Below are 23542 nucleotides of genomic sequence, written 5' to 3'. Positions count from 1 at the left end.
TACTGCAGTGATGGGCCTTTCACCAATTTAGCACCATCCCCCATGAGGCCACCATCTTATCTTTACACAGAACTATCTGAAAATGTACAGAGTGGGCACAGCGGTAGAGTTGCTGCCTCACAGCACCAGAGACCCTGGTTCCATCCTGACCTTGACTGCTGTCTGTGTGGGGTTTGCACGTTCTCCCACCTGTGTTTCCTCCGGGTACTCCGGCTTCCTCCCACATCCCAAAGGCGTGCAGATTTGTGGGTTAATTGGCCCCCTGTAGACTGGATCCGGCGGAACACACGGAGGAGACCACCATTCGGGGGTCCGACGGGCAGGAAGGTGGACCTGGCAAAGCGTCGTGGAGCGCAATGTACATGCGGAACACTGGTGGCCATCCGCTGCATCCTGACCTATCGCCGGCCGTCTTGACTACGTCTTGCCACTGGATCCAGACAGGCCAGGACGAGAGAGCGAGGCTGGCGATTTGTGCAACTCTCCCTCACTTTAATCCAAGTCGACGCGCAAGTCATGAGTTCAGGACCCGTACCGCCCAACTGGGCGAAGCAAGATCCCCACAGGAGCGCGTGCAGCTGAGAAGAAGCGCACTGCACAAGCTCAGATGATACGCAAGGCTCGAGCCACTTCAACTTCTACTGCGGAGACCACCCAACTGTGTCCCGTATGCGGGCGAGCCTTCCGGGCCCGGATCGGTCTCACCGCTCACCTCCGGACCCACAAACAAAAACACTGAAGACATGGCCTCCTTCGAAGGATAAACAGCAACAGATTGCCCCTAGTGTGTAGGATGTGAATGAGAAACTGGGATAACATAGAACTGGTGTGAACAGGAGATCGATGATCAGTGTAGACTCAGTCGGCCAAAGGGCCTGTTTCAATGCCGTATCTATTTAGACTTTAGAGATCCAGTGTGGAAACAGGCCCTTCGGCCCACTGATTCCACGCCGACCAGAGATGACCCCAAACACTAACACTATCCCACACACACTAGGGACAATTTACTATTTTTTACCAAAGCCGATTAATCTAGAAACCCCAGCAAGATCCAAGATCGCAAGAAATTGCAGCGAATTGTGGACGCAGCCCAGACCATCGCACAAACCAACCTCCCTTCCATTGACTCCATTTATACCTCACGCTGCCTCGGCAAGGCCAGCAGCATAATCAAGGACCAGTCACACCCTGGCCACTCCCTCTTCTCCCCTCTCCCATCAGGCAAGAGGTACAGAAGTGTGAAAACGCACACCCCCAGATTCAGGGACAGTTTCTTCCCAGCTGTTATCAGGCAACTGAACCATCCTACCATAACCAGAAAGCAGTGCTGAACTACCATCTACCTCATTGGTGACCCTCGGACTATCCTTGATCCGACGTTGCTGGCTTTATCTTGCACTAAACGTTATTCCCTTATCATGTATCTATACATGTCATGACACTATGATCATGTATTGTCTCTCTGCAGACTGGTTAGCACGCAACAAAAGCTTTTCACTGTACCCATGACAATAAACTAAACCGAAGCTTCTGTTTTCCAGGCCTCCACTCCCTGATCAATAGCTATAATTTTATTAAATACTGGGGTGGGTTCAAGGCTGAATGGTCAACTTCTTTTTATACTTCATGTTTAGCCATGTTTTGGGATGATCAGCCATGATCACATTGAATGTCAGTGTTGGCTTGAAGGGCTGAATGGCCTCCTCCTGCACCTATTGCCTATTGTCTATTTAGACAGGTACATGGATGGGGCAGGTTTAGAGGGATATGGGCCGCAGGCAGGCAGGTGGGACTGGAGTAGATGGGACATGTTGGTCTGTGTGGGCATGTTGGGCTGAGGGGCCTGTTTCCACATTTTAGGACTCTATGACTACTGTGATGATGTGCGCTTTATCCTAGACCTGAAACGAAGCTCTGGTCTCCTCAAGTGACTGAAGGTGGCAAAGCAAATCCGTTCAAGATTAATTTGGAGGCTGAACCACAGGTGAATAACGCTTCATGATAATTCTAACGTTTAGATCACTTGACTGGTTATGATGATCAAACATATATACATGTGGATTCATTTTAGAGGTTGTGGAAGACAAGAACTACATAAACCAGAAATTGTTTGCCAACAATTGCAATGACATACGCTTGCCAAGGAAGTCACGAGCCCTGCACAACTCATTTTCTTACTACTTGGCTAGTTTCACAATTTATAATTTATAGGAGCAGAATTAGGCCATTTGGCCCATCAAGTCCACTCTGCCATTTAATCATGGCTGATCTATCTCTCCCTTCTCAACCCCATTCTCCTGCCTTCTCCCCATAACCACTGACACCCGTACTAATCAAGAATCTATCTATCTCTGCTTTAAAAATATCCATTGACGGCGTCCGCAGCCTTCTGTGGCAATGAATCCCACAGATTCACCGCCCTCCGACTAAAGAAATTCCTCCTCAACTACTTTCGAAAGGTACACCCCTTTTATTCTGAGACTGTGCCCTCTGGTGTTAGACTCTCCCACTAGTGGAAACATCCTCTCCATATCCACTCTATCCAAACCTTAAATTTAAAACCCATTAGCAGGCATGGCAACTCATGAGAAAACGTATAGTATAGTAATAAGTGTAAAATAACAAGGCTGGCATGGTGGCGCAGCGGTAGAGTTGCTGCCTCACAGCGCCAGAGACCCGGGTTCGATCCTGACCACGGGTGCTGTCTGTACGGAGTTTGTACTTTCACCCTGTGACCTGCGTGGGTTTTCTCCGAGAACTTCGGTTTCCCCCCCACACTCCAAAGATGTACAGGTTCGTGGGTTAATTGGCTTGGTATAAATGTAAAATATATCGCCAGTGCAGGACAGTGTTAGTGTTGCGGGGATCGCTGGTCGGTGCGGACACGGTGGGCCGAAGGGCCTGTTTCCACACTGTTTCTCTAAATTAAAAAAAAGAAACAAGATAATTAATTCTTAGAATTCACACGCATTAATGTACCTGAGGTTACTTGTTGGAAAATTAATTTGCGAGGAAAGAACACGAGGACAGATTAGTCAATCCATGTTCAAGAAGGAACTGAGGAAACAAAGAAAATTATTTTTGCATTTTGCAATTTAAAGGAGGAATTGCATACAGACATAGACACAGAGCCACACAATCTCATCAACCCATCACCTCTCTGCCAAGGGTAGATAAACGGGCGCAGCGGTAGAGTCGCTGCCTTACAGCGCCAGAGACCCGGGTTCCATCCTGACTACAGGGTGCTGTCTGTACGGAGTTTGTACCTTCTCCCCGTGACCTCGTGGGCTTTCTCCACGCGCTCTTCTTTAGACTCAGTCGCAAAAGGGGATGAGGCGGAATGTCTTTAGTCAGAGGGGTGGGTGAATCTGTGGAATATATTGCCCCAGACGGCTGTGGAGGCCTCGTCAATGGATATTTCTACGGCAGAGATTGACAGATTCTTGACTAGTGCGGGTGTCGGGGGTTATGGGGAGAAGGCAGGAGAATGGGATTGAATCGGGGAGTAGACTTGATGGGCCGAATGGCCCAATTCTGCTGCTATAACTTATGAGCTTGTGAAGATAAGCTGACGTAGCTGTGCATGTGCAGAAATGTCACTCCTATGTAATCTGCTATGTAAAATTATTACAGATGTAACATGTAAACCCGTATTACCATCTGCTGTACAAGTTATTTATCTCAATATGTATGGAGTGCGGAACTGAGAACTTTTACGTTTCCATAATTGGACTGAGGGGTACAGATTTATTTTTAGGACTTCAAGCTCACACTAGAGGCCAGAAGTTACTGTCAGTGTTAATAGCAGATGAAAATTTACACGCTGTTTTTACATTTCTTTTCCCCATTTTTAAACGGAGAAATTATTTATTTTAAGCCTATAAAGGGCCCGTCCCACTAATCCGATTTTTTCCGGCGACTTGCCGGCACCCGCCATAGTCGCAAGCAGGTCGGCAAAAATTTTCTACATGTCGAAAATCCAGCGGCGACCAGAAAAAGGTACGGCTCTTTGGGCAACTACTCACGACCACTGAAACGTACAGAATAGTGAAAGGCCTGGATAGAGTGGATGTGGAGAGGATGTTTCCACTAGTGGGAGAGTCTGGGACTAGAGGTCATAGCCTCAGAATTAAAGGACGCTGCTTTAGGAAGGAGATGAGGAAGAATTTCTTTAGTTAGAGGTGGTGAATCTGTGGAAAAGATTGGAAATTGAAAACTGAACACAATGATCAAGTTCAGGTTCAAGTGAGTTTATTGTCATGTGTCCCTGATAGGACAATGAAATTCTTGCTTTACTTCAGCACATAGAACATAGTAGGCATTTACCACAAAACAGATCAGTGTGTCCATATACCATTATATAAATATATACACACATGAATAAATAAACTGATAAAGTGCAAATAACAGATAATAGGTTATTAATGATCAGAGTTTTGTCCGAGCCAGGTTTAATAGCCTGATGGCTGTGGGGATGTAGCTATTCCTGAACCTGGTCATTGCAGTCTTATGGTCGTGAGTAGTCGCCCAGAGAATCGTACCTTTTTCTGTTCGCCGCTGGATTTTCCAACATTTTTCGGCGACCTGCTGCGACTATGACTGGTGTCGGCAAGTCGCTGAAAAAAATCGCGTAAGTGGGACAGGCCCTTAACCAACCCCCCTCCCCCCTCACCTTGTAAAAATAACGGACAGGGAAGTGTGTTGTGAACACACGGTGATCATCTGCTAACTCTGCCCACAGTAAGTTCTCGGCTCATGAGTTGGTTGGTACAAGTTCAAGAGCTGGATGAACAGCCTGTCTGCTTTCTCTGTTGCAATGTGCTGTGCCTTTTCAGAATGTTGTTAGCAAGAGGGAAATGTTGCAAAAATGGTTTGCAGTTGCAGTTTAGTTTATTGTCACGTACACCCGAGGTACAGGGATAAGCTTTTTGTCGCGTGCTAATCAGTCAGCAGAAAGACAGTACGTGATTACAATCGATCCATTTACAGTGTATAGAAAGAAGCATGATATGGGAATAACGTTTAGTGCAAGGTAAAGTCCGCAAAGTCCGATCAAGGATAGTCCGAGGGTCACCAATGAGGTAGACAGTAGTTCAGGACTTAATTGTGTTTAGTTTTCAATTTCCAACCTTTTCCACAGATTCACCACCTCTAACTAAAGAAATTCCTCTTCATCTCCTTCCTAAAGGAACGTCCTTTAATTCTGAGGCTACGACCTCCAGTCCTAGACTTTCCCACTAGTGGTAGCACCCTCTCCACATCCACTCTATCCAGGCCTTTCACTATTCGGTACATTTCAATGAGGCCCCCCCTCATTCTTCTAAACTCCAGCGAGTACAGGCCCAGTGCCGTCAAACGCTCATCATATGTTAACCCACTCATTGCTGGGAATTTTCTTGTAAACCTCCTCTGGACCCTCTCCAGAGCCAGCACATCCTTCCTCAGATATGAGGCCCAAAATGGCTCACAATATTCCAAATGCGGTCTGACCAGCGCCTTATAGAGCCTCAGCATTACATCCCTGTTTTTGTATACAAGCCCTCGTGAAATAAATGCTGGCGTTGCGTTTGCCTTTCTTTGCTACCGATTCGACTTGCAGATGAACTTTTTGGGAGTCCTGCACCAGCATTCCAAAGTGTCTTTGCACCTCTGATTTTTGGATTCGCTGTTCATCTATTGTTGGAAATATAATGACGTTGATCAACTGGAAAGGGTGCAAAGATTTACGAGGATGTTGCCAGGATTCGAGGGCTTGAGCTACAGGGAGGGGTTGGGCAGGCTGGGACTTTGGTCCTTGAAGTGCAGGAGGCTGGCAGGTGATTTTGTAGAGGTGTATAAAATCATGAGGGGAATAGATTGCCCTGAGTAGGGGAATCAAGAACCAGGGGGCATAGGTTAAGGTAAGAGGGGAAAGATTTAATATGAACCTGAAGGGAAACTTCTTCCACTGGGTGTATGGAACAAGCTGCCAGATGAAGAGGTCGAGGCAGGTACAATAACAGCATTTAAAAGATATTTATACAGGTAAATGGAGTGAGTCATAGAGTCTTACAGTGCGGAAACCGACCCTTCGGCTCAACTTGCCCAACCGGCCAACATGTCCCAGCTACACTTGTCCCACCTGCCTGTGTTTGGCCCATATCCCTCTAAACCTGTCCTATCCATGTACCTGCCCAAATGGTTCTTAAACATTGCATTTGTATAGGAAAGGAAAGGTTTAGAGGGAGTGTGCAGGAAGGAACTGCAGATGCTGGTTTACACCAAAGGTAGACACAAAATGCCGGTGTAAAAGGGCCTGTCCCACTTTACGAGGTAATTCAAGAGTTCTCCCGAGTTTCCCCTGATTCGAACTCGGAGAATTACGGTAATAGCTGCCCGTAGGTACTCGGGGCTCTCGTGGACATTTTTCACAGCGCTGAGAAAACTTCACGAGCTTACCGCGTTTCCCGAGTACCTGCCGTTAGCGTTACGAGCCGTTAAGAGACGTCCCGAGCTCCAACGTACCCGCTACGTACATTCTACGTACTTACCACGAGTATGATTTTTTTTTTTTTACTCATGAGAGCTCTTGGGTAAACTCGTATAGTGGGACATGCCCTTTACTCAGCAGCTCAGGCAGCATCTCTGGAGAGTAGGAATGGGTGACAAGGGATATTGGCTCAATACACATAAATAAGACTAGCTTAGATGGGGCACCTTGATCAGCACGGATGAGTTAGGCTGAAGGGCCAGCTTCCTTGTCTGTATAAATTGAGAACCAGAGGACACAAGTTGGCCGGTGCGGGCAAGTTGGGCCGAAGGGCCTGTTTCCACACTGTATCACTCTATGACTCTACGAAAGTAGAAGGGGAGAAAACTGGAGATATGAAAAGGGTTCCCACAAGGAATCACAGTTACAGAGTGACACAGCGCAGAAGCAGGCCATTCGGCCCAACTTGCCCACACTGATCATGTTGGGCCGAAGGGCCTGTTCCCATCACTCTATGACTGTCTGACTCCAAAAGAGAGGGGATCTCATGGAAACATATAAGATTGTTAAGGGCTTGGACACGCTAGAGGCAGGAAACATGTTCCCGATGTTGGGGGAGTCCAGAACCAGGGGCCACAGCTTAAGAATAAGGAATAAGCCATTTAGAACGTAGACGAGGAAACACTTTGTCTCACAGAGAGTGGTGAGTCTGTGGAATTCTCTGCCTCAAAGGGCAGTGGAGGCCGGTTCTCTGGATGCTTCCAAGAGAGAGCTAGAAAGGGCTCTTAAAGATAGCGGAGTCAAGGGATATGGGGAGAAGGCAGGAACGGGGTACTGATTGGGGATGATCAGCCATGATCACATTGAATGGCGGTGCTGGCTCGAGGGGCCAAATGGCCTACTCCTGCACCTATTGTCTATTGTCTATTGTCTAAAACTAGATGCATGGTATGTGTGTTTTTAGCTTCAGCGTGACTTGTAGCCCTGTGTGTTTTTTTGTGCCCTCACACTTGCAGGAAATCAAATCTATTGGCGAGTCCCATAACAGGAAAGCCCAGCCGTTTCTGGCGGGAAACATTGATGAGAACAGGCAGGTAGTCAGCTCCAGCTATAATACCCCAATTGGCCTGTACTCAGCCGGCAACATACAGGATGCCCTGCAGGGCCAACTCCGAGGCCTGGTCATTGAGCCACAGGAGACGTAAGTATGGATTCCAATCCCGGCACCTCCCACTGCCCCAGACTCTGCCCCCCACCCCTTTCACCGTCCTTGTCTATGTTCCATCCAGCTCTTGCTACTTGTATTGGGGGGAAAAAATCACTTTTATCTTTGCTGAAGAAAGAATTTTAGGGGGAAAATGAAACATACATGTGAGGACAAAGGATAAAATTAATCTGCCGTCGAGTGGCACAAAGGTTTCTGGTACCAAATGTCTCACTATTTTTGATACGGTAGCCCTTTACATTTAATACGTAAATGCACAATTACAGGTAAGATCTTTCTTGGAGTGAAATAAAATGTCTAGCACTGTATTCGCTAGTGGTTATACAGTATATTCACATGTGATAATAAACTTCACAATGATGTCTTAATTTTAGTAGTATAGAGACTAAATGTGATTGTGTTTTTTTGTCCGCAGCTTCTGCTGTATTATCTTTAATCATTTTTCCTTGCAGGCTCTAGGCTACTTTGAACACAAGTTTAATACCAGACCCAAACCATTCTCAGTAGTTGCTACCCCGAGCAGGTTTTATGCTTTATCTTTTGACAGATTGCATGCATTTTTGCCTTGAATTTTGTCTCTGCTGGAACAAAGAAGGTGCTTATTGTAGAAATACGACGTTATACCCTTCACAAGGACTGGTTTACTGAATACATTTGAGCATCATGTAATGTCAGGGAGAAATAGATCAGCCATGATCGAATGGCGGAGCAGACTCGATAGGCCGAGTGGCTTAGCTAGAGTCATGGTCATAGAGTGATACAGTGTGGAAACAGGCCCTTCAGTCCAACTTGCCTACACCGGCCAACATGTCCCAGCTACACCAGTCCCACCAGCCTGCGTTTGGTCCATATTGCCCCTGTCCCACTTAGGAAACCTGAATGGAAACCTCTGGAGACTTTGCGCCCCACCCAAGGTTTCCGTGCGGTTCCCGGAGGTTCCCGGAGGTTTTTGTCAGTCTCCTTACCTGCTTCCACTACCTGCAACCACCTGCAACCTCCGGGAACCGCAAACATGGCCTATCCATGTACCTGTCTAACTGGTTCTTAACTTCTGCCCCCATGTCTTATGACCTTATGATCGTATATGCCCAAGAGCTTTTACCAGTGAAAACATTTGCTTTTTCAGTAATTTGTCTGAATTTTATTATTTATTTATAATTTTGGGTTCAATGTTAAAATATTGATTTTCAAAGTGTTTTAGTTTCTTATCTTGATCCTCTCAAGTAGATATTTAAGTTATGGGGCTTGACATATATAGTGAATATTCCCCTGTTTAAAATTGTTGATCATGAGCTGCAGGAAGCATGCTATACTCAAGCTTGGTGAATTTTACTGGCTTTACCTTGCACTAAACGTGATCCCCTTAGAGGGTTGCCAACTTTCTCACTCCCAAATAAGGGACAAAAGGCCAAAATACGGGACAAATTCCCGACGGCAATTCGTTGACCGACTCGGCCGTGGCTGGGTGAATGATGAGTTGGCCCGGGTGCTGGACTGTACACAAAGCCCAGCCGGCGGGCCAGCTGAGGAGTTTTGGCCCGGGCCTTGTGATGTCCGGCACCCCATCCAACTCAAGAACCGATGATCGGCCATGAGAAGGAGGGGTGGTGGTGGTGTCGGCGGTAAGCGAAGGTCCGAAGGTCGGACAACTGGCTGGGCTGCCGACCGACGGGGCCACGGGCGAGGCGCTGCTGCTGCACTCCATGGGCTGCACTACGTCGGGACGGGTGAGATTGGGCCGGACGCGGCGCTCCGACCCGACAGTCCCCTCGACCCGACTAGGAATAAATACGGGACAAGGCCGGTCCCGTACGGGACAAACCAATTTAGCTCAATATACGGGATGTCCCGGCTAATACGGGACAGTTGGCAATCCTATCCCCTTATCATGTATCTGTACACTGTAAATGGCTCGATTGTAATCATGTATTGTATTTCACCTGACTGGTTAGCACGCAACAAAAGCTTATCACTGTACCTCGGTGCACGTGACAATAAACTAAAGTGAATGTTTGATGCATTTTGCTCCATGCAGTTTGTCTCTTGATCTGATATTGCTACTAAAGAATGTGTCTTGCAAATCTGAAAGATCAAAAAATGCTGGAAATACTTGGCATGTTGCTTTGCATTTAATGTTGAAATCATTTCTATGCTTCATCATTTTATACGGCATTCATAAACCTGGTATGCATGTAGTGTGTGAGTAAATTGATCATTTTATCAGTTCATGTTCATAAGTGATAGGAGCAGTATTAAGCCATTCGGCCCATCGAGTCTACTCCGCCATTCAATTATGGCTAATCTATCTCTCCCTCTTAATCCCAATCTCCTGCCTTCTCCCCATAACCCCTGACATGTACTAATCAAGAATCTATCTATCTCTGCCTTAAAAATATCCATTGACTTGGCCTCCACAGCCTTCTGTGGCAATGAATTCCAGCGCGTTCGTGAAGCTATTTACGGTTGACACATAAATCCTTTCTAATGGGCCTGTCCCACTTAACGCGACTTTTTCGGCGACTGCCGGCACCCGTCATAGGTCGTTACAGATCGCCGAAAATGTTCAACATGTTGAAAACCCAGCAGCGACCAGAACAAGGTACGACTCTTTGGGCGACTACTCACGACCATACAGGCTTCACCCCGCGACATGTCGCCAGGGTGTCACCTGTATGGTCGTGAGTAGTCTTCTCGGTCGCCTGTTGAATATTTTCGCCGACAAGCAATGAACTATGACAGGTGCCGAAAATGTCACGTAAGTGGGACAGGCCCATAACTATACCTTGCATTAAATAACATCTTAACCTTAAAATGAATGCCCTATCACTGAGGCACAATCAGAGACAAATTAAGGAGTTTTAAAAAGCAGGCTTTAAAGAAGAGGGAAAGATTTTTGAGATTTTGAGAAGGAATTTGGGAGTGTGAGTCCCAGATGACTTACAGCACAAGAGGTGATGGCAGGAAAGACATGAAACAGAGGAAAACCAGAATTCAAAGTAGGCTTTAAGGCTGGAGTGGGTTTGTCAAAGTGTCGTAGAGTCTTACAGCGTGGAAACAGGCCCTTCAGCCCAACTTGCCCAAACCGGCCAACATGCCCCAGCTACACTGGTCCCACCTTGCCTGCATTTGGCCCGTATCCCTCTAAACCTCTCCTATCCACGTTCCTGTTTAAATGTTTCCTAAACGTTGGGATAGTCCCAGCCTCAACTACCTCCTCCGGCAGCTCGTTCCATGCACCCACCACCCTTTGTGTGAAAAAGTTACCCCTCAGGTCGGGTTCCTATTAAATCTTCCGTCCCCACACTTTAAACCTATGTCTTCAGATTCTCGATTCCACTGCTCTGGCCTGAGTACATTTAAAGGGGAGGTTGAGAACAACCACTCACTGAGTTAGATGCTAAACCATTGACCTTTCTATTATCATTATATGATGGATATCAGAGTATTACTGTATCAGAAGATAGTCACAAAATGCTGGAGTAACTCAGCTGGACAGGCAGCATCTCTGGAAAGAAGGAGTGGGTGACGTTTATTGTCAAGACCCTTCTTGAAACGGTCTGAAGAAGGGTCTCGACCCGAAACGTCACCCATTCCTTCTCTCCAGAGATGCTGCCTGTCCCGGTGAATTACTCCAGCATTTTCTGTCTGTCTTCAGTGTAAACCAGCATCTGCAGTTCCTTTGTTCACATTATTATTGTATTGATCCTGCATGGGAGAGAGCAGCATGATTTGCATGAATCTGTAAACTATAATCTCTGTGCTGTAATGTAATTCACACGAAAAAAAGAAAATTGTTGTGCATATTTTACTGCCTTAAACTGCGAAGAACTGTTCAGATGACCTTAATATTGTTTGACCGGGTCGTACTGAAGTCATTCTAACTATCCCGAAGATGTCATAACTTTGCAACAACTGAGATAACAAAACAATCTAACAAACGTCTAAGTATTAAAGCTGCAGTATCTCATTCCCATTAATCCAAATATATCAACTTCATAAGTCTTCGAATACCATGGGTAGTTTCGAATTTGCTCCTGACAGCTTTATTGTCTTGGTTTTCTTTAAAAAATTTCATTCAAATCCTTTATTTATTCAAGATGAGGGATACTGCAGCTTAAATTGTCCATAATATTGCAACACGCCACTAAACCACATCCTCACCATGTTGGCTTTGTATGGAAAGTATCATATCTTAAACATCTCTGAAAAAGGAGTCATTGACCTGTACAGCACAGAACAGGCCCTTTGGCCCATCATGTCCATGCCAACCTTTTGACCATCGATGCTAATCCCATTTGCCTCCATATCCTTTTAAGCCTTGTTTATTCAAGTGTCTGTCTAAATGTCTCTTAAAAGTAGTGATTATATCTGATTTCACCACCTCAGGCAGCAAGTTACAATTACCCAACATTATATATAGAGTATTATTATTATATTGTATTATACATAAAGAAACCTTTCCCCGAAATACGCTTCAAAAATATTTCCTCATATCTTAGACATTAGTTTTGTTTTTCATTTAGAGGTACAGTGCGGAAACAGGCCCTTCCGTCAACCGAGTCCGTGCCGACAAGCGATCCCCGCACACTAACACACACACACACACACACACACACACACACACACACACACACACACACACACACAATACACATTAGGGACAATTTTTTACATTTTTTACCGAAGCCAATTAACCTACAAACCTGCTCGTCTTTGGAGAGTGGGAGGAAACCGGAGCACCCGGAGAAAACCCACGTCATAGAGTGATACAGTGTGGAAGCAGGCCAACTCGCCTACACCGGCCAACAATGTCCCAGCTACACTAGTCCCACTTGCCTGCACTTGGTCCATATCCCTCCAAACCTGTCCTATCCATGTACCTGTCTAAAGGGCCTGCCCACTTGGTGATCTTTTTCGGCGACTGCCGGCAACATTGACTGATGTATCGGGTCACCGAAACATTCGCGACGTGACGCGGCGTGATGACATATTGACGCGCGGTGTTTTCTCGAGTGTCGCAACATTTTTTTTGACGCCGCTGGATTTTGAAATGTTCATAATCTTTTGCCGACCCTGATACGCCAGTCAGCCCTGATCTCCCCTCATCCTCCTGCGCTCCATGGAATAGAGACCCAGCCTACTCGACCTCTCCCTATAGCTCACACCCTCTAGTCCTGGTAACATCCTCATAAATCTTTGCTGAACCCTTTCACAGAGAGAACGTACAACAGGCAGCACCCGTAGTCGGGATTGAACCCGGGTCTCTGGCGCTGTAAGGCAGCAACTCTACCGCTGCGCCACCGTGCCGCCTTCTTCATTAATAGAAATGTTCCCCTTATCCATTCTGTGTTTCCTACGCCCACACCAACTTGTTGAGTGGCTTTATTTGTGTGCTCATACTACGCATTTAGCGATTTGCTTCACAGGCGTGGTTATCAGTCAATGGTCCATGTGCAGTTACAAAGGCAAAGAGCAAGGGAAGGATTTCCTTTTGTAGATGGTATCATCAGCTCTCGTTGTGCATCGTTGCCTCCAAATTGCATCAAGTTGAAGCTTCTCAACCTAGAATAGGTCTATCGCGATCAAATTCCCATGCAATTGAGGCAGTGTTGCCTTCATATTTATTTTCACGGTTGTTTCGTGCTTGCACGTAAGTTAATTTGAAGTTTAACCTTCATGGTTCCCGATGTTGGGGGAGTCCAGAACCAGGGGCCACAGTTTAAGAACAAGGGCTAAGCCATTTAGAACGGAGACAAGGAAACACTTCTTCACACAGAGAGTGGTGACTGTGGAATTCTCTGCCTCAGAGGGCGGTGGAGGCAGGTTCTCTGGATGCTTTCAAGAGAGAGCTTGATAGGGCTCATAAGATAGCGGAATCGGGGAATATGGGGAGAAGGCAGGAACGGGGTACTGAATGTGAATGATCAGCCATGAAAGTATACAGAGAACACTACCTTCTGAGGCAGGGAATACCACAGATTCACAACTCTCTGCGTGAGAAAAAATGTCCTCATCTCTGTTCTAAATGGCCTACCCCTATTTCTTAAACTGTGGCCCCTGGTTCTGGACTACCCTAACATCGGGAACATGTTTCCTGCCTCTAGTGTGTCCAATCCCTTAATAATCTTATAAGATCCCCTCTCATCGTTCACCTTAAATCTATGTATTTTAGTTTAGTTTAGAGATACAGCACGGAAACAGGCCCTTCGGCCCACCGGGCCAGCGCCGACCCGCGATCCCCGCACATTAACACTCTGGTTTTTGATTTCCCCGACCATGGGAAAAGACTGTTCCATCACCTTACCTATTCCCATCAGGATTTTATACACTCTTTAAGATCACCACTCAAAGCCGGGTCTCTGACTCAGTGAGGCAGCAACTCTAACAACTGTGCAACACTCTGCCACCACCACTGCCAAAACCAAAATAGTTTTGAGGAAAGTTCAACTCAATGCCCAGAGGCAAGTTAAATATTGTTTCCATACCCAAGCGACTGCAGAAGCTGGAATCCTGGGCTAAAAAACAAAGTACTGGAGGAATTCAGCAGGTCAGGCAGCATCATTGGAGGAAATGGGCAGACAACATTTTGGGCTGCGAATCTTCAAAGATAAATGACCTGAAATGTATAGTTGAGTTTGGTTTAGAGATACAGCGCGGAAACAGGTCCTTTAGCCCGCTGAGTCCGCACCAACCAGCGATCCCCACACACTAACTATACAAACTCGGGACAATTTACAAATTTACCAAGCAAATTATACACGATAGACAATATACAATAGGTGTAGGAGTAGGTCATTCAGCCCTTCGAGCCGGAACCGCCATTCAATGTGATCATGGGTGATCATCCACAATCAGTACCCCGTTCCTGCCTTCACTCCATATCCCCTGACTCCGCTATCTTTAAGAGCCCCATCTAGCTCTCTCTTGAAAGTATCCAGAAAACCGGCCCCCACCGCCCTCTGAGGCAGAGAATTCCGCAGACTCACAACTCTCTGTGTGAAAAGGTGTTTCCTCATCTCCGTTCTAAATGGATCACCCCTTATTCTGAAACTGTGGCCCTGGTTCTGGACTCCCCCAACATCGGGAACATGTTTCCTGCCTCTAGCGTGTCCAAACCCTTTATAATCTTATATGTTTCAATAAGATACCCTCTCATCCTTCTATATTCCAGAGTGTACAAGCCCAGCCATATTCTCTCAGCATATGACAGTCCCGCCATCCCGGGAATTACCCTTCTAAACCTACGCTGCACTCTCTCAATAGCAAGACTGTCCTTCCTCAAATTAGGGGACTGTGGTCTCACCAGTGCCCTGTACAACTGCAGAAGGACCTCTTTGCTCCTATACTCAACTCCATTCGCTTTCTTCACTGCCTGCTGTACCTGCATGCTTACTTTCATTGACTGATGCACAAGGACCCCCAGATCCCGTTGTACTTCCCCTTTTCCTAACTTGACACCATTTAGATAATAATCTGCCTTCCTGTTTTTGCTACCAAAGTGGACAACCTCACATTTATCCACATTAAACTGCATCTGCCATGCATCTGCCCACTCTCTCAACCTGTCCACGTCACCCTGCATTCTCATAGCATCCTCCTCACAGTTCACACTGCCACCCAGCTTTGTGTCATCTGCAAATTTGCTAATGTTACTTTGAATCCCTTCATCTAAATCATTGATGTTATTGTAAATAGCTGCGGTCCCAGCACCGAATCTTGCGGTACCCCACTAGTCACTGCCTTCCATTCTGAAAGGGACCCGTTAATCCCTACTCTTTGTTTCCTGTCTGCCAATCAATTTTCTATCCATGTCAGCACTCTACCCCCAATACCATGAGCCCTAATTTTGCCCACTAATCTCCTATGTGGGACTTTATCAAATGCTTTCTTCCAGGTACACTACATCCACTGGCTCTCCCTTGTCCATTTTCCTAGTTACATCTTCAAAAAATTCCAGAAGATTAGTTAAGCACAATTACCCCTTCGTAAATCCATGCTGACTCGGACCGATCCTGTTACTGCTATCCAAATGTGCCGCTATTTCATCTTTTATAATTGACTCCAGCATCTTCCCCACCACTGATGTCAGGCTAACTGGTCTATAATTCCCTGTTTTCTCTCTCCCGCCTTTCTTAAAAAGTGGAATAACATTAGCTACCCTCCAATCCACAGGAACTGATCCTGAATCTATAGAACATTGGAAAATGATCACCAATGCGTCCTGGGGATTTATCAGCCTTCAGTCCCATCAGTCCACCCAACACCATTTCCTGTCTAATGTAGATTTCCTTCAGTTCCTCCGTCACCCCTGAACCAAGAACCTAGAAATTAACCTAGAAACCTGTACGTCTTTGGAGAGTGGGAGGAAAGGGGAGATCCTGGTGAAAACCCACGCAGGTCACGGGGAGAGCGTGCAAACTCCGTACAGACAGCACCCGTAGTCAGGATGGAACCCGGGTCACTGGCGTTGCGAGGCAGCAACTCTACCGCTGCGCCACCGTGCCGCCCTCTCCACTGCTTTGAGATTTACTGTTTAGTTGCTCTGCTCCATGGAACAATATCGGTTGCTTTACTGGTGCGTGTGTTTGTACAGGTCAGACGCAGCGCCCGGAGTTGAACAGTCGGATGTTTATAAAATGCTGCACGAAGACCAGGAGGAGAGCAATGAGCCGAGGCAATCTGGCTCCTTCCGGGCAATCCAGGACTACCTGGAGTCAGATGAAAGTGGTGAGTCCATATAGACAGCACCAGTAGTCGGGATGGAACCCGGGTCTCTGGCGCTGTGAGGCAGCAACTCTACCGCTGCGCCACCCTGCCGCCCTCTCCACAAGTGGCGACTGCACATTTCACTGTACCAATTGGTACATGTGACAAATAAATGTATCTTGTATCTTGTATCTTGAGTCAGAGGGCCATGGAGTCAACAGGTCCTTCGACCTAACCCACCCATGACAACCAAGATGCCATGGGACTTAGGAGCAGAATTAGGCCATTCCATCCATCAAATCTACTCCCCCATTCGATCATGGCTGATCTATCTTACCCTCTCAACCCCATACTCCTGCCTTCTTCCCATAATCCCTGACACCCGTACTAATTAACTATGCTTTAAAAATACCCAATGACTTGACCTCATCAAACCACATAGGTGAGACCAAGCGCAGGCTTGGCGATCGCTTCGTCCAACATCTCCGCTCGGTTCGCAATAACCAACCTGATCTCCCGGTGGCTCAGCACTTCACTCTCCCCCTCCCATTCCAATTCCGACCTTTCTGTCCTGGGCCTCCTCCATGGCCAGAGTGAGGCCCACCGTAAATTGGAGGAGCAGCACCTCAAATTTCGCTTGGGTAGTTTACACCCCAGCGGCATTAGATTAGATTAGATTCCTTTATTGTCATTGACTTCTCCAATTTCAGGTAGTCCTTGCTTTCTCCCTCCTTCCCCTCCCCTTCCCAGCTCTCCCACAGCCTACTGTCTCAGTTTCTTCCTTTCTTTTTCCCGCCATCCTTCCACATCAGTCTGAAGAAGGGTCTCGACCTGAAACGTCGCCTATTCCTTCGCTCCATAGATGCTGCCTCACACGCTGAGTTTCGCCAGCATTTTTGTCTACCTTCGATTTTATCAGCATCTGCAGTTATTTTTTAAACTTGACCTCATCAATGAATGCCCAATACCCAAAGAATTGCCAATGACTTGACAATGAATTCCACAGATTCACCACCCTCTGGCTAAAGAAATTCCATTCTACAGGTACTGTCTTTTATTCCGAGGCTGTGCCCTTTGGTCCTAAGCTTTCCCACTACCAGAAACATATTCTCAACATCCACTCTATCCAGGCCATTTGTTAATATGGGCCCATCAATGTTAATTCCACACCTGCCTTTGGCCCATATCCAACTAAACCTTTCCTATTCATGTGCCTGTCCAAATGTATTTTGAAAGCTGTTATAGTACTTGCCTCAACCACCTCCACTGGCAGCTCGTTCTATATACCCAGCACCCTCTGAGTGAAAAAAATTGCCCCTCAGGTTCCTGTTAAATCTTTTCCCTCTCACCTTAAACCTATCTCTTCTGGTTCTCGATTCCCCTATTCTCTGTAACCTATCTGTCCCATCTATTCCCCTCATGATTGTATACACCTCTACCAGTTCATCCTCATCCTCCTGAGCTCCAAGGAATAGAGTCCTAGCCTGCTCAACCTCTCCCTATAGCTCAGACCCTCGAGTCAATAGACAATAGACAATATGTGCAGGAATAGGCCATTTGGCCCTTCAAGCCAGCACCGCCATTCAATGTGATCATGGCTGATCATCCCCAATCAGTACCCTGTTCCTGCCTTCTCCCCATATCCCCTGACTCTGCTATTTTTAAGAGCCCTATCTAGCTCTCTCTTGAAAGCATCCAGAGAACCTGCCTCCCACGCCCTCTGAGGCAGAGAATTCCACAGACTCACCACTCCCTGTGAGAAAAAGTGTTTCCTCATCTCCGTTCTAAATGGCTTACTCCTTATTCTTAAATTGTGGCCCCTGGTTCTGGACTACCCCAACATCGGGAACATGTTTCCTGCGTGTCCAAACCCTTAACAATCTTATATGTTTCAATGAGATACCCTCTCATCCTTGCAACATCCTCGTAAATCTTCTCTGCATCCTTACCAGCTTGACGACATCTTTCCTATAACATGACATGATACTCTTCCTGTCACCTTGCTCATCATGGGTGGTGTCATTAGTAATGCAGAGAAGTTAATCTGATTTACTGATGCCTCAGAGGCACAGGGAAATTCTGACACGGGTCAGAATCCTTTGTCAGGTTAATCTTCTTCTTCTTGCGTGTGGCGTGCACAGCCTAAAGTTGTAGGTCAACTTGGTCTATTTGATCTTGTTTGTGCACATCGGATTTATCAAGTCAAGTCTAGAGAGTTTTATTGTCATGTGTCCCAGATAGGACAATGAAATTCTTGCTTGCTGCAGCACAACAGAATATGTAAACATAATACAGAATGGGAGATAAAAGTTCAGTGTGTCTATATAACCATATAACCATATAACAATTACAGCACGGAAACAGGCCATCTCGGCCCTACAAGTCCGTGCCGAACAACTTTTTTCCCTTAGTCCCACCTGCCTGCACTCATACCATATACCATAGACCATATATATATGTACACACAATAAATAAACAGATAAAGTGCAATAGGCTGTTATGCTTCAGAGTTTGTCTGATGTTGTGTTTAACAGCCTGATGGCTGTGGGGAAGTAGTTATTCCTGAACCTGGATGTTCCAGATTTCAAGCTCCTGTACCTTCCCGATGGCAACGGAGAGATGAGTGTGTGGCCAGGATGGTGTGGGTCTTTGGTGATGTTGGCAGCCTTTTTGAGGCAGCGACTGCGATAGGTCCCTTCGCTGGTGGGGAGGTCAGAGCCGATGATGGACTGGGCAGTGGTCACAACTTTCTGCATTCTTTTCCGCTCCTGGACGCTCAAGTTGCCGAACCAAGCCACGATGCAACCAGTCAGCATGCTCTCTACTGTGCACCTGTAGAAGTTAGAGAGAGTCCTCCTTGACATACCGACTCTCCGTAATCTTCTCAGGAAGTAGAGGAGCTGATGCTGGCATCTTTATGCTGGCATTAGTGTGCTGGGACCAGGAAAGATCTTCGGAAATTGCATTAGTCAAAAGGGTGGACCACGTGAAGGTTGCAATCTCCCACCCCTCGGATTAGTTTCAATTTGGAATATATTTAATCTCTTACCACAGGGTGGATTATTTTAAAATTTGGAAATATTTGAACTCTTTCCCCAGTCAAAAACGAGAGTGGCAAAGTTAGTAGGAGACGTGCATGGCAAGATTTGGGTGCTATGGAAACATGAGCTGTACTGTTCTCTGTGTCTCTGTTAACCGTTCCCTAATTCTGTGCAAACAGACAAAGGCAATCGCCCAGCTGTGACCAAAAGCGTGAGAGCTCCAGTGACGAAGGTCGGTGCGTCGGCGGGTAGCGTTCAGAAGCTGCCGCTCTGTGACAAGTGCGGAAACGGAATTGTGTAAGTACTTTTATAAGACGAGTAGGTTCACGGTCTTCCCACCTTTGGAGCTTTCCCAGTCCTCTGTTGCAATTTCTGACCTATATAACGTCGAAAATCAGCTTCCTGGAGTCACACAGCGCGGAAACAGGCCCCTTCGGCCCACCGAGTCCGCACCGGCCAGCGATCCCCGCGCCTTAACACTATCCTACACGCACCAGGGACAATTAACATGTATACCAAGCCGATTAACCTATATGGAATGTGGGAGGAATCCGGAGATCCCGGAGAAAACCCACACATAACGTACAAACTCCGTACAGGCAACACCTGTAGTCAGGATCGAACCCGGGTCTTTGGTGCTGTAAGGCAGAAACTCTACCGCTGCGACACCGTGCCATCTGCATTTGGCCCATATCCCTCTAAACCTGTCCTATCCATGTACCTGCCCAAATGTTTCTTAAACGTTGCAATAGTCCCTGCCTCACTACTTCCTCAGGCAGCTCGTTCCATACACCCACCACCCTCTGTGTAAAAAAAGTTACCACTTTAAACAATAGACAATAGACAATCGACAATAGGTGCAGGAGTAGGCCATTTGGCCCTTTGAGCCAGCACCGCCATTCAATGTGATCATGGCTGATCATCCCCAATCAGTACCCCGTTCCTGCCTTCTCCCCATATCCCCTGACCCCGCTATTTTTAAGAGCCCTAGCTAGCTCTCTCTTGAAAGCATCCAGAGAACCGGCCTCCACCGCCCTCTGAGGCAGAGAATTCCACAGACTCACCACTCTCTGTGAGAAAAAGTGTTTCCTCGTCTCCGTTCTAAATGGCTTACTCCTTATTCCTATACTGTGGCCCCTGATTCTGGACTCCCCCAACATCGGGAACATGTTTCCTGCCTCTAGTGTGTCCAAGCCCTTAACAATCTTATATGTTTCAATGAGATACCCTGTCATCCTTCTACACTCCAGAGTGTACAAGCCCAGCCGCTCCATTCTCTCAGCATATGACTGTCCCCGCCATCCCGGGAATTAACCTTGTAAACCTACGCTGCACTCCCTCAATAGCAAGAATGTCCTTCCTCAAATGAGGGGACCAATACTGCACACAATACTCCAGGTGTGATCTCACTAGGGCCCTGTACAACTGAAACCTATGTCCTCTGGTCCTCGATTCCACTACTCTGGGCAAGAGACTCTGTCTGTCTCCCCCATCTATCACCCTCATGATTTGCTTTGACCTTGCATGCAGAGATAATTTTGGTTGTGTTATTTTTTTTTTTGTATATTATTTTTTGATACATTTCCCCTGCAGTGGGACGGTGGTGAAAGCTCGTGACAAGTACCGGCACCCCGAGTGCTTCGTCTGCGCGGACTGTGAGGTGAATCTCAAGCAGAAGGGATACTTCTTCATCGAAGGACAGCTCTACTGCGAAGACCACGCCAGGGCACGGACCAAGCCGCCTGAGGGATATGACGCCATGCCTGTCTATCCCAACATGAAAGCTTAATACCTCCTGGCAGGGAATGAACAAAGAAATAACCCGAAGCATCAATGATCGGGAGAAACCGGCCTCACTGTTAACGATCCAAACACAGTTATATACAAAACGCTGGACTAACTCAGCGGGACAAGCAGCATCTCTGGACAGAAGGACTGAAGAAGGGTCTCGACCCGAAAAGTCACCCGTTCCTTCTCACCAGAGATGCCACCTGTCCCGCTGAGTCACTCCAGCATTTTGTGTCTATCTTCGGTTTAAACCAGCATCTGCAGTTCCTTCCCACACAGTTAGATACAATATATGTAGAAAGGAACTGCAGATGCCGTTTTACACCGAAGGTAGGCACAAAATACTTGGGCAGCTTACACCCCATATCATGTTATTCCCTTTATCATGTATCTATACACTGTAAATGGCTCGATTGTAATCATGTATTGTCTTCCTGCTGACTGGTTAGCACACAACAAAAGCTGTTCACTGTACCTCGGCGCACGTGACAATAAACTAAAACTGAAGCTATGACTGAAACTGAACCTTGCGGTATGAATATTGACTTCAAATAGCCCATGCTTTTATCCCTCTCACTCTCCATCCCTCCCCCATCCTAGTTCTCCCAACTAATTTGACTGTCCTCCTGATTAAAATATTATCTTTGTATGCCTCGTTGTCACCTTCCCCGCAGCTCACAATGGGGTCAAGCCTGCATTTTCGTTGACCTGCTTCCCCTTTGATCTCTCGTTTTCACACCTTACCCTTCCATATCTCTCTGCGTAGAATAGTGTAGAATAGAACTAGCTTTTGGGTGATTGCTGGTCAGTGCGGACTCAGTGGGCTGAAGAGCCTGTTTCCAAGCTGTACCTCAAACGAAACGCATCCCCTCTCTCTCCATCACGCCAGGCCTCTCTCCATTAAAGTTGAATTGATTGAATTGAATCCCTCCCAAGTCGTTGTACTTATGGCCCTGTCCCACGGTGTGAGTTCATTCCAAGAGCTCTCCCGAGTTTAAAAAAAAATCTAACTCATGGTGAGCACGGAGAATGAACGTAGCGGGTATGTCGGAGCTCGGGGACGTCTCTTAGTGCTAACGGCAGGTACTCGGGAAGACTCGCTAACGGCAGGTAAGCTCGGGAAGACACGTGAAGATTTTTCAACATGATGAAAAACGATCATCCACGAGAGCCCCGAGTACCGACGAGTGGCCATTACCGTAAATCTCCGAGTTCGAATCAGGGCAAACTCGGGAGAACTCTTGGAATGAACTCGCACCGTGGGACAAGGTTTTAAGTCGTCGTGTTGAGTCTCATTGTCTGTGACACATTTTCACCTAGCCCATAGCCAACAACGGCCTGTTTCCTTTTTCTTCGTTACTTTTTTGCATATCTTTCATTCATTTAGAAAAATAGAAGCATAGAAAATAGGTGCAGGAAGAGGCCATTCGACCTTCGAGCCTGTACCGCCATTCATTGTGATCATGGCTAATCGTCCCCAATCAATAACCCGTGCCTGCCTACTCCCCTTTATTCTATATCTCTCTGCATCCCCGTCTATATCGCTCGTTTGCCTCTCCCCTGACTCTCAGTCCGAAGAAGGGTCTCGACCCGAAAACGTCACCCATTCCTTCTCTCCAGAGATGCTGCCTGTCCCGCTGAGTTACTCCAGCTTGTTGTGTCCATCTGCAGTTAAATACAAAATGCTCTTTCACAGCATGATATAATTACAAACGGCAACTTGCCCAGTTAGCCATGTTAGCCGATAGATCTTGTGGACTTAGCAGAAATAAACCTCTTGCATGCACTGGTGTGTTGATGCAACAGATCATAGCAGAAACATTGACTTTGTAATTACAACTGATAAATCAATAAAAGTGATAAAGCATATTGTACACTGAATTGAAAAAAAAGGCACAACAAGTCAATTGTCTGAAGAAGGCACAACCAGTCTGAAGAAGGGTTTCGGCCCGAAATGTTGCCTATTTCCTTTGCTCCATAGATGCTGCTGCACCCGCTGAGTTTCTCCAGCACTTTTGACAACCTTCGATTTTCCAGCATCTGCAGTTCCTTCTTAAACACAACAAGTCAATTCACTGCTGAAGTATATATGAATAGTAAACTATTGTAATATAGATAGAAACATAGAAACAGGTGCAGGAGTAGGCCATTCGGCCCTTTGAGCCATTCAATATGATCATGGCTGATCATCCAAAATCAGTACCCCGTTCCGGCTTTTCCCCCATATCCTTTGATTCCCTTAGCCCAAAGAGCTAAATCGAACTCTCTCTTGTATGAGCAGTCATTGGTCGTACTTATTGGTATTGTAGGATT

General features: G+C 46.6%; 1 protein-coding gene across 4 annotated transcripts in view; it reads left to right on the top strand.

Moving 5' to 3' along the window:
• pdlim3 (PDZ and LIM domain 3) overlaps positions 1 to 22017 on the top strand; it is a 57056-nt gene extending 35039 nt beyond the window's left edge. Inside the window, exons 3-7 of one of the 4 annotated variants that reach the window (XM_033018568.1) lie at positions 1900 to 1984; positions 8147 to 8217; positions 16288 to 16421; positions 19627 to 19738; positions 21035 to 22017. In XM_033018568.1, coding sequence (XP_032874459.1) covers positions 1900 to 1984; positions 8147 to 8217; positions 16288 to 16421; positions 19627 to 19738; positions 21035 to 21230 — 598 coding nt within the window. In that variant the 3' untranslated portion in view covers positions 21231 to 22017. Of the gene's footprint in view, positions 1 to 1899; positions 1985 to 7485; positions 7671 to 8146; positions 8218 to 16287; positions 16422 to 19617; positions 19739 to 21034 lie in introns of all 4 variants that reach the window. The other 3 variants (XM_033018567.1, XM_033018566.1, XM_033018565.1) reach the window with 3 other exon arrangements.
• Positions 22018 to 23542: the final 1525 nt, after the last annotated feature.

The sequence above is a fragment of the Amblyraja radiata genome, chromosome 3 (assembly GCF_010909765.2).
Source record: "Amblyraja radiata isolate CabotCenter1 chromosome 3, sAmbRad1.1.pri, whole genome shotgun sequence".
In the NCBI taxonomy this organism is placed as follows: Eukaryota; Metazoa; Chordata; class Chondrichthyes; order Rajiformes; family Rajidae; genus Amblyraja; species Amblyraja radiata.
Note: the sequence above shows the minus strand (reverse complement) of the source record. Positions and strands in the feature narration are given on the sequence as shown.